Source organism: Bison bison, unplaced genomic scaffold, assembly GCF_000754665.1.
Source record: "Bison bison bison isolate TAMUID 2011002044 unplaced genomic scaffold, Bison_UMD1.0 scf7180017864133, whole genome shotgun sequence".
NCBI lineage: Eukaryota > Metazoa > Chordata > Mammalia > Artiodactyla > Bovidae > Bison > Bison bison.
The window spans coordinates 1,444,995-1,457,277 of record NW_011494705.1 but is presented as its reverse complement, the minus strand read 5'-3'; the positions used below and the strand labels follow the sequence as shown (position 1 = coordinate 1,457,277).

At 33.1% G+C, this 12,283-nt stretch overlaps 1 protein-coding gene across 2 annotated transcripts in view; it reads right to left on the bottom strand.

Moving 5' to 3' along the window:
* EEA1 (early endosome antigen 1) overlaps positions 1–12,283 on the bottom strand; it is a 128,136-nt gene that overhangs the window by 60,947 nt on the left and 54,906 nt on the right. For both annotated transcript variants that reach the window (XM_010839708.1, XM_010839709.1), the window contains 4 exons: positions 11,490–11,603; positions 10,738–10,859; positions 9,187–9,342; positions 3,165–3,281 (listed from right to left, as the gene is read on the bottom strand). In XM_010839708.1, coding sequence (XP_010838010.1) covers positions 3,165–3,281; positions 9,187–9,342; positions 10,738–10,859; positions 11,490–11,603 — 509 coding nt within the window. The remainder of the gene's footprint in view (positions 1–3,164; positions 3,282–9,186; positions 9,343–10,737; positions 10,860–11,489; positions 11,604–12,283) is intronic.

Here is a 12,283-nt window from a genome sequence, read left to right as displayed (position 1 = left end):
GTCCAAGGGACTCTCAAGAGTCTCCTCCAACACCACAGTTCAAAAGCATCAATTCTTCAGTGCTCAGCCTTCTTCACAGTCCAACTCTCACATCCGTACATGACCACTGGAAAAACCATAGCCTTGACTAGACGGACCTTTGTTGGCAAAGTAATGTCTCTGCTTTTGAATATGCTGTCTAGGTTGGTCATAACTTTTCTTTCAAGGAGTAAGTTTTTTAACACACTTCAAATATATCACAACAGATTAAATGTAAAAGCAGATATGAGAATCCATCTGTCCTGTTATTTAATGAAGCTGTTAAAGCAAAGCTAACAAATTCACAATACTTTTGAACAAAAAAATTTAATAACTCCCCATTCCTCTGCCATCAAAAAGTAGAGACATGAGGGAAATAAATTAATACCAATACCTGCCCTACCTCCAAAACTATTATCTGTTGCTCATCTTTAAAGAAACAAGGTGGAAAATATTAACATTACAGAATACAGACTAAGAACAAAGACGGAGGTCTCACAGTTCCTGACTTCAAAACTTATTGAAAAATACAGTAGTCAAAACAATGTGTACTGACATAAAGAAAGATATATAGACCAAAATAATAAAAATAAAGAGCCCAGAAATAAATACTCACATACATGGTCAAACAATTTTCAACAAGCATGCCAAGACCATTCAGTAAGGGAAGGATACTCACTCCTTTCAATAAATGGTGCTAGGAAAACTGGATTTTCACATGCAAAAGAATAAAACTGGACCCTTACTTTAAAAAAATAATTCAAAATAGATCAAAGACCTAAACCTAAGTTAAAACTATAAAACTATTAGAAGAAAACAGGTGAAAAGCTTCAAGGCATTGAGTTTAGCAATGACTTCTTGGATATGAAACCAAAAGCTCAGCAATGAAAGTGAAAATAGATAAACTAGATTATATAAAATTTAAAACTTCTGTGTATCAAATGTGTGATATCATAAAACAGTCCTTTGGCCTTGGTCCCCATTTCTGGATCCAGACTCCTCAACCTCAGGAATTCCCTATGATATAAGAGCAAGAAAGGTATCCTTTGTTAGTCATAAGAAGCCCTTTACAACCACCTGAGTTTGTATTAATGAGATTTTTTAGAAATCCCAAAGGATGGGGGTTGGTTGACAGGGGAACCAACCTTCAAGAAAGAGTTGGAACTTTCAGTTCCACCCTGACCTCCAGGGAGGGAAGAGGGGCAAAAGGCTGAATTAATCACTAATGGTCAAAGATTCCATCAATCACACCCACGTAAGGAAAGAAAGGGTTTTGAGATATTCCAAGTTGGTGAACACATGGAGAGCACCCAAAGAGAGCATGGAAGCTTCAAACACTTTCTCACATATCTTGCCCTACCCATCTCTTTCCTACCCACTTAAGTTATAGTCATTTATAATAAGCCAATACTCTAGTAAGTAGCTCAGTAAGTACCATGGTAGCTCAGCTAGTAAAGAATCCATCTGCAATTCAGGAGACCCTGGCTCGATTTCTGGGTTAGGAAGATTCCCTGGAGAAGGGATAGGCTATCCACTTTGGTATTCATGGGCTTCGGCTCAGATGGCTCAGATGGTAAAGAATCCGCATGCAACATATGAGACCTGGGTTCAATCCCTGGGTTTGGAAGATCCCCTGGAGGAGGGCGTGGCAACCCACTTCAGTCTTCTTGCCTGGAGAATCCCCATGGACAGTGGAGCCTAGCAGCCTCCAGGCCATGGGATTGCAAAGAGCCAGACAAGACTGAGTGACTAAGCACAGCACTAGTAAGTAAAATGTAAAAACTTTTCCCAAGTTTTCGGAGCTACTCTAGCAAATTAGTTGAACAGGAGGCTGAGAATTGGGAACCTCCCATTTACAGCCAGTTGGTGAGAAGTACAAGTAACAAGCTAGACTTTAATTGGTATCTGAACTGGGATGTGTTGGGGAGGGAGGTTCAGGGGTGCTCAGGCACAGTTCTGCAGGACTTCACCCTTACTTAATCCATAGAATGTGATGCTAGCTCCAGGCAAATAGTGTAAGAAGTGAGTTAAATGGTAGGACACACAGCTGGTGTTACAGAACTGTTGAAATATGGAACATCTATACATCTGATGTCAGAAGTGAAGCTGTATGTAGTACAGTACTGGGAGTAGAGGAGACAAACAGGAGTGTTTTTTCCTTTATAAAAAGACAGAACCAACAGAGTGAAAAGGCAACCTAAAGAATGAGAAAATATTTGCAAATCATGTATCTGATTAAAGGGTTAATATCAAAAACATAAAAAGAACTCTTACAACTCAACATCAAGAACATGAACAACCCAATTAAAATCATACAGCCAAGAAGCATATGAAAAGATGCTCAAGCATCCTAATCATTAGGGAAATACAAATCAATCATGATGAATATCACCTTAACACTCTATCAGATGGCTACTATTAAAAAAAAAACAAACAAACAGAGATAATAAACAGAAAATAACAAATGTTGGCAAGGATGTGAAGAAACTGTTTAATCCTTGTGCACTGTTGATGGGAATTTAAAAGGATACAGCCACTATGGCAAAAAGTATGATGATTTCTTCAAAAAATTGAAAACAGAATTACTAGTAAGATCCAGCAATTCGACTTCTGGGTATCTACCCAAAAGAACTGAAAGCAGGATCTCAAATAGATATTTGTATAACCATGTTCAAAACAGCACTATCCAGAAAAGAAAGAGCACAAAGAAGGAAGCAACAGATGGACAATATGATATATATGTACAGTGTAATATAACCTTAAGAAGGTAGGAAATTCTGACACATGTTATAATATGAATGAACCTTGAGAACAATATCCTACGTGAAATAAGCCAAGCACAAAAAGACAAATACTGTATGATCTCACTCATATGAGTTATTTAGAATAGTAAATTCATAGATATAGAAAGCAGAAGGGGTTTGGGGCAGGAGATTCAGTAAATGGAGAGTTGTTTAATAATAACTGAGTTTAGTTTTACAAGATGAAAAAAGTTGGTTGCATAACAATGTGAATGTAAACAACACTAAAAAATAACACAAAATAAGCCATCCTGTACTATGCCAATATATAAACAACATACACAAGATTAGAACTTAAAATTTATAAAATCAATTCACCATTATGCATAGCTTTTAAATTCTCACCTGATTTTTTTGTGTTAATTCATTAACTGAACTTTTAAGTTTTTGTAGTTCCTGCACATACACAGCAACTTCCTGCGGGCCTTTGGCAAGTTCACTCCTCAGCTGGCTTATTACGGCCTAGAAAGGAAAAAAAATTGAGAAAACTAAAATAAAAAGGGAAACGGAAGTATTCAAAGGTTTTAAGATTATATAGATTTTTGTCACTGTTGTCACTAAACTTTAATAATTCTTAGAAATTTCAACTTGATTCTTTTTATTTTACTAGCCCTACTGCTTCTCCACATCTTTTCTGGGCTGAAAATTAGTTTTCAAAATGTATCCCAAACTTTACAACTTCATTATTTAATAATACATGAAATGAAAAGTTGGCATCCTATTTTATGCGTCTGAAACAGCAAAATGCAAACTTGAACTTACTGGCTTTAAATTCTATAATTTAATCCTTCTGCATTTAAAAAAGATATGCAAGTTATACCTACATTTTCTCTCAACTTCTATAGCACATTTCAAAATCATGTTAAATGCAAACAACCAACACAGAATTACCTTTGAAGGTGACTAATCATTTTTTTACTCTTACTATAATAGAAAGTATTTGGCCAAAAAGCTATCAAACAGAAGTTATATATAGTTTCATTAACCTAGATCTCTCTACGATCATGGATAATAGCTGGGCAATTTGCTTTAATGTGTTTAACATTTTTTAAGTGAAAATTAATGTCTATTATTAAAACAATGGGTTAATCATTTAATAAGGTAAGAGAAAGATAACCAAAGAACCTGGAAATACAAACTTATTTGAAAGCTTCAACCACTAGAGAGCAGGCGACTTGGTTTCCTGAAAGTGATGTTAATAAGAGACCTCTGTATTTCTAATATTGCTTATCAGGTTTACTTTTTACATTCTTAATGTTACAATTATCTTCATTGTCTATATTCTTCATTAGTAAATAAATTTTATATATGAATACAATAAATTTCATTTTTCTAAATAACCACATCAGCATTACCTATACTGTATATTACAAATGAGTACTTTCAAGGAAAAAAATCTAAGAAAGCCACTAATTAATGCCAGGTGATCTTCTGCTCTAGAATTTGAGGCATATTTTTGTTGTTGTTTCAAGGATTCTCACTGTAATAAGATCAAATCCACTGTAAATGGGTGAAGGTATAAAGTTTTAGAAACAAAACTAGTAAACAAGGTAGCCTAACTGAACAATCACACATTTGGGCTTATTTTAATAACCATAAACAACCGAAATCAGTGTTTTGAGTGTTTTCCAAACTGGTTTGAGGTCAACAAAAAGAGATTTCAAAAATATTTTTGGTAATGGCAACATGTCTGAGATAAGTTCATGGCCTGACCTTTTAAGGAAAACATGTATATAAAACATATTTCAAAAAAGGAAATGTTTAAATATTCATGTATTTTCAACTGTGTTCAACTTAAAGTGTATCTTAATGCTCTATCTTAAACTGATTGTGTAACCTTGAAATGTATTAGGAGTTTACTTCAACTTGCTATGGCTAACAACTTTGAATCTTAGAATTATTCTGTATTAACTCCTTGGAAGAAAAGTTGTGACCAACTTAGACAGAATATTAAAAAGCAGAGACATTACTTTGCCAACAAAGGTCCATCTAGTCAAGGCTATAGTTTTTCCAGTGGTCATGTATGGATGTGAGTTAGATTATAAAGAAAGCTGAGCACCGAAGAACTGATGCTTTTGAACTGTGGTGTTGGAGAAGACTCTTGAGAGTCCCTTGGACTGCAAGGAGATCCAACCAGTCCATCCTAAAGGAGATCAGTCCTGGGTGTTCATTGGAAGGACTGACTGAAGCTAAAATGCCAATACTTTGGCCACCTGATGAGAAGAGCTGACTCATTGGAAAAGACTCTGATGCTGGGAAAGATTGAGGGCAGGAGGAGAAGGGGACAACAGAGGATGAGATGGCTGGATGGCATCACCGACTCAATGAACATGGGTTTGGGTGAACCCCGGGAGTTGGTAATGGACAGGGAGGCCTGGCGTGCTGCAATTGGGGTTGCAAAGAGTTGGACACGACTGAGCGACTGAACTGAACAACATTATGGATGTTAATTAATATAACAGGAACAATCCAGCTACTTTAAATTACTATGCTTTAATCATTTATCACAAGAAAAATTATATTTAAATCTCTATCTTATCAAAGGAATTACTAGAGTTTTTCAAACATAATAAGTATGTACTAAAATGCAAATTTTGAGTATATTTCATTAAAAAACCATGAATCCACATTAAAGATTATAAGATTAACCATGTATAACATATATCCAGTATCTATTCTGCTGAATTCCAACATGCAAAAGAAAGAAAATGTGAAGCAAATGTATCCAAAATTATTTGTTATATCTTATAATGTATCTGTTGTACACTAAATATGTATTTTTTTTACTTGAATTTTTAAAAATATAAAAGCAAGCACTTAAAACTTTTTAATTTACTCAAGGGAAAAAAGGATGCAGGAAAAGTATACACCTAAAGATAAATTTTAGTTACAGGGAAGAGGAGAAAGAGGAATGAATTACAGGAAGCTTTCCCTCTCTACTATACGCCGAGTCATTTTAACTTTTTACAATGATCATGTATTATAGCTCTATTTTTAAAAAATTAAGATTGAAGAAAGACAAAATTTCTAAGGAAATACACTCACTATTGAGATACCACTTTAGGTGAAATTCAAAAGGAAGGTTCTGCAAGCCACAGATAGTCCTCACTAGTTAACAAGACAAGCTCATCTGTGCCCAGAAGGCTTCAGCACTTGCTCTCCTTCCTCCTGGGAATGCTGTTCCCAGGTCTTCACTCTTCTTGCTTACTTCATTCTCCCATGTATCCTCTTTGAGGATACCTTTCCCTGATCATCCTATCTAAAACTGATCCACATTATTGCCAGCCCCACTACTGCCCATATCCTGCTTTGTTTTTCCTCGCAGCACTTAGGATTAGCTGATGTCCTACTGCGAGCTGGTTTATTTCACACTGTTTGGCTTCCAAAAGGAATATAAGCTTTACGACAGCAGGCACTGTATCTTATTCACTGTTCTATTCCCCATATGTATACTAGCTGCTTTCACTCAGGCATTCAAAAAATACTCACTAAAGAGAGGAATGATTCTCCTAGAAGTTAACAGATACTTGCAAAGTATCTCTGCACATGGAAACAGATATATAAGACCCTATAAAATAATGTGCATTTCAGAATTTCAAATTACAAAATAATTAAGGAAAGATATTTCAAACTTCCTGCTAGTACTTTAGGATTATAATTACTGTCCTAATGGCCAAATACTTTTAGTAAATAATCATTTTAAAGATGGTTAAAATTTGGCTTGATTAATAAAACAAAAAGGAGCATATATTTGAAGTTTGAGATTGTCTTAAAATACAAAATTGCCATATGGTGCTAGAAGGTACTATATTAAAAACAGTACTAATATTAAAAGCCTTCCAAAAAGACATTACCTCAAATTTAAGCATCTCCATTAGAAAGCAGAAAAAATAAAATAAAATGATGGATGAAACATGGAAAACAAAAACTGACAAAAGTATACATTGAACATACAATAAAAAGTACAAACACACTTCTAAATCTAATCTTACACTAGCAAATCTTTAAAAGATATTTAAATGCTCTCTTTAATAACCCTGAATGAATGTAGTATTTATTCCATCTCTTTATAACCTTTTTAGTTTTAAAAATTAGGATTCAAATGAAGATATTTGGAATATAAATAAAATTCGTCAAAAATCATTTCCATTAAAGACAACACCAAGTATAAGTTAGTTTTACAGCTCTGACATTTTTCAATAATGCAGATTTATAGGAATAATACTTTTATTAACCTTAATTTCTTATGTAAAGAAAAGTTAATTATTTAAAAATACTTTTAAATGCTTTAGAATGAGTTATTTTTCCATATGCTTTTAAAAACAGTTAGATTTTTAAAATGACAAGGAAAATTCATAGGTTATATTTTTAATGAAAGGAATGGAACATACTTAATGTATATCAGATTATGTATCTTGAACCTTGACTAGAAATACAAAACAAATCATTGCATTTTTAGTTTCTTTAATTCTTTTTACTGTTTTATTTCTGACGTCAATGTTTAGGTTCAGAAAAGCAGTAATACATGAAATATTTTTTTCTTTTAGTTCTTTAGCTTATGTAATTCACTAACACACATAATTGAGAATAAATAAAACTGAATTTTAATAAAATACACACCATATACTAAGGAGTAAGTAGAAGCTAAAAATACAGTAAAAAACAAATGAGATGGAATATTTAGACAGTCACTTTTTCATATGGAAATGGTATGGGACACAACTCAAAAGTATTTTAACTTATACTCAATACAAATATACAATATGTCAAAATGCAAAAAGTAGTAACAGTAAGTATTAGGTTATGATTAATAACACAAATTTACTTCTAACACAATCACCAGACCACCAAAAATGGGAAACGACATGATACAGAAAGACCTGAGCTTCAAGACAGATTTGAGTTCTAATCCTAACTTCTTTACATTAGGTGCATGAACTTGAACAAGTTATTTAATCTCATTGAAGCCCAGATTCCTTAAATATAAAATAAACTTAATACTTAACTTACAGGGTTAAAAGAAATTTCTAACCTAGCATTTGAATGGGATTTTTTCCCATGAAACTTCTTTGATTCAGCCTCTCCTAGATTACACTTTAGGAGATTTTTATTGGCTTTGATAAGTTCATGAACTCCCTAAAATACTTTGAAAATCTGTGGGACTTTTATTACTGGGCTACAAAGATCATGTTTGGGAAATCTGCACCTGAAGTTCATCAACTTAAAAGTCTGAAATGTTAACCATTACAAAGACTCACATGCCTATGTGTGTTGTACCATAAACTTTCACCAATCCTCCAATGATAAGACATAGGAGAAAGTAATAAAAGGAAGATACGGATTATCCATAATATTTGTACTCCATAATTCATTAATAATTATGAATAGTGGTTTTTAGATAATCAGCTGAAAAAATCTGAGATGCAAGTTGAAATGTCACTATAACTTGACTTTTTAGACCAAAAACATGAAAAACACAGGTCTGTATCATATAAGGGAGCTTAAGAACTATACACAGTAGTAGTTATAATAAAAATACCTATGATATAGTAAAGACAAATGCTAGCATTTTTAAGCAAATATATTTACTACATATCCTAGAACTTGTCATATGCTGACAATTATATAAGGGACTGACAGATAAAAGTCATGTAATAAATAGAAGAGCTGAGAATGTTTATCCTAAAAGAAAAGAAAATTCAGGGTAAATATGAACAGTCATCAAATATTTCATGTGGAAAAGAACAATTTATTCTGGGTCTGGAACCAGTACATGTAAATTACAGGGAAACAAATGCCAACTCAATGGAATGGCTGACTTAGGAAGAAATATACAACCCCCACAACACATAGCAAGAGTTGCAGATCATTTATCAGAGACCTATAAAGGGAATTCCTGGATGGAGGGTTAGACTAGAAGATTTTTAAGACTTCCTTCAACCACATAACTGAATAATTGATAAATGAAAACCAAGTCTAATGGATAATAAGTCTTAAATATTTTTTCTAAGCAACATAAGTAATACAAATGAAGAAAACGAAATCGTACTTCCTTTACCCCTACCAAATTGAAATAAATTACTACTTATTAATCTGGAGCAAATTTAAATATAATTTCTCTACAGTATACATTATTTATTAAACAGAGTAATATTCCTTTATGCAAACATTCTTCTCTAAGTGTCCAACTTCATAAAGCAAAGATAAAATACTATCAGCCTATATTGACTATATACAGATATTATTGAGACCAGATGAAAGAAAGGCAAGTAGTGTTTGAGTCACTTAGAAAAATGCTGGCTTCACTCAACAATGCACATTAAATAAGTTAACATCAGTCTTATTTAAGTGCACTAAACTTCATTACCTCTGAGTTAGTATATTCTGTTTGTAACTTTTTGCACTCATCTTTGAGTTTTTCAGATTCTCTCTCACGTTCCAAGGTCATGTTATCCATTAGTGTTTGAACTTGGACCAGTTCTTTCTTTAATACAGCAACATCTTCTATTCCAGGTCTCTGAAGCTGTGAAGCAACATATTTTAATTAAAAAAAGAAAAAACAAAACAGTGAACTATTTAGTGAACACACATTTTTAAATAACACATATTTTTTAAATAGTTTTACTACTAAGAAATAAAAAAAATCTTTTAACATCAATTACTAGATTCCAAACATTGAACACAGATGTTCTCCCCCAACAATCTTTATCCTTTTTTCATAGAGCTAAATAAGAGCTTTCTCTCATATTTAACAGTATTACCACTCAAGGTACAAAATAGCAAATACACAATTATCCTTAGTGCTTTAACTGCTTTCCTTTCCTTCACAAACTACACCCACTTATAATAACAATCTCTTGTTAATGCTAAATCCCTTCATTTTTTTATCCTATGAAACTGGTAATAAAATGAAGGAGCAGATATAAGCATAGAGAAGGCAATGGCACCCCACTCTGGTACTCTTGCCTGGAGAATCCCATGGACGGAGGAGCCTGGTGGGCTGCAGTCCATGGGATTGCTGGGGGTGGGACACGACTGAGCGACTTCACTTTCACTTTTCACTTTCATGCATTGGAGAAGGAAATGGCAACCCACTCCAGTGTTCTTGCCTGGAGGGTCCCAGGGACAGGGGAGCCTGGTGGGCTGCCGTCTATGGGGTCGCACAGAGTCGGACACGACTGAAGCGACTTAGCAGCAGCAGCAGGGTTTGTTGCAGATTGAATCTAACTGATTCACATATTCATATGTTTACTGAGTGGTAAATAAAGGGCAGAAAGGAAGCAAGGACAGATCCAAGATAGTTAAGCCTGGGGAGAGGATTAAAAACATATGGTATCAATGACAGAAATATGACGACCTGATGTTATACTTGTTGAATTTGAAATGAAAGCTGGAAACGCAATTAGGAGTGCCCTTGTTGTTGTTGTTCAGTCACTAAGTTGTGTTCAACTCTTTATGACCCCATGGGCAGCAACCTGCCAGGTTTCCCTGTCCTTCACTATTTCCCAGAGTTTGCTCAGATTCGTATCCAGTGAGTCGGTAATGCCATCTAACCATCTCACCCTCTGCTGTCCTCTTCTCCTTTTAGAAGTGTCGGGATTTATAAAACTAAAGTTCAAGGTAAGATCAGAGATGCAGATATGGAAACTACCAAAAACGACAGGTGACATTAAAACAAAAACAATAAAAATGTTCATGCCATAAATAATGTATCATAAAATTCCATTCTTATTTTAAAAATCATATATAGTGTACACACACACACACACACACACATATATGTAGGTGGTAAAACTACAGGGAATTTTTATTTCCTCCATTCTATTCAAACTATACTTTTAAAAATGTTTCATCAGCATATGTATTTCATTTATCAATTTCAAATAAGGTACATTCTAATAAATGGTTTCTAAATTACCAGTTCAGTCTTTAGATCTTGAATCACAGCTGCTTCTTTGTTTAATTCTTCTGTTAGATGTGTCACTTGCTGTTCAGCAGCTTCTCTAAGACTCCTTTCTTCATCATATTTTGACTTTATATCTAATTAAGAAGTTACATAGATGACATGACATTAACTCTAGAGAAGATAAGTTATACATTCTTGTATATCCAGTGCCTATCTAAATACCACTCTAATTCAAATTCACATTCCTTTGATGTACACAATAAAATTATACTTCTGATGATATTCAATGATAAACTTAAATGATCAAATGTCTTTGTCTACATAAAATCTACTCGATTACTAAATTAGCATTTTAATGTATACTCAATCACATAATATTTTTACCTAAATTTCACCTAAAAGCATGTATGTAGCTGAAAAAATTACATGCAATTGCTAGCATGACCAATTAAATCTATACCATATTATTTAACCTCTTCAAAATGTTACTTGTCAATCTTTAACCATACCACAAAAGAAACCATCTTCTCTAAAATTCAAGAAGAATTTTACAGGGAAAATCAGTTCTTCAAAGGGAGGAGGTAGGAGAACAAATAAAATAACTAACACAGCAACTCTGTTATCATTAACGCCAGCAATCACCACGATAGTCTATAACAAATGCTTTATCACACTAATAAAATACAGTTTATCTATAGAATATACAATGGCAAAAAGGTAATGAGACTGATTTATTGAATAAAAATAATTCTGATTTAATTTACCTGCAATTTCAGTAGCAAGTTGGGCTGCTTTCTGTTCAAACAAATCTTTCATTTGTTTAATATTAAAATTTTCTGTTTGGGCTTCTTCTAATTGTTGTTCCAAAGACTGTAGTTCTACAGAAAAGTAGTTATTCAAATACAATGTGAATTACATTTCCTAAACTGTTATTACTTATAATCATTGTAGGAGTTAAAAACAATCAACATGATCTACTAGCCAATTACAAGCAGAATATCTTTACATTTTAAGAATTAATCAGATCTCAAAAAGAAATAAAAGAATTAATCACAGCCAATACATTTAAGGCCCAAATCAAAGTTTATGAACACGTAAAACAAATGAAAGAAATATTTAGCAATCATACCTAAAATATTTATAAATATTTGTTTAAAGATTATTCTAATTTCATATTTTTCTGTATCTGTCAACTGACCAAAAAAGAATATATTTTGTGCCTCTGATGAAATGTTTTGAAATTAGAAATGTTTTAAGAATAATCAAGGTCTTAAATAAAATAATCAATTAAAATATGCAGTCAATTCTTACTACTTCATTCTCATAAAGAAACTTCAAAGAGACATTAAATACAACAGCTAATCTCAAAATATAATTGTTATTATTCACTGAGCATTCCTCCAGTTAAAGTCTATTACAAAGATGCTAATCTCATTTTTTAATTTCAAGAGGAAACAAAGTACATCAATGTTTAATATAGATCTAAACTTCCATTAACCACCATATTAATGTAATATTTCAAAAGTGTGTAACTTCAGAATATAATGAACTATATAAT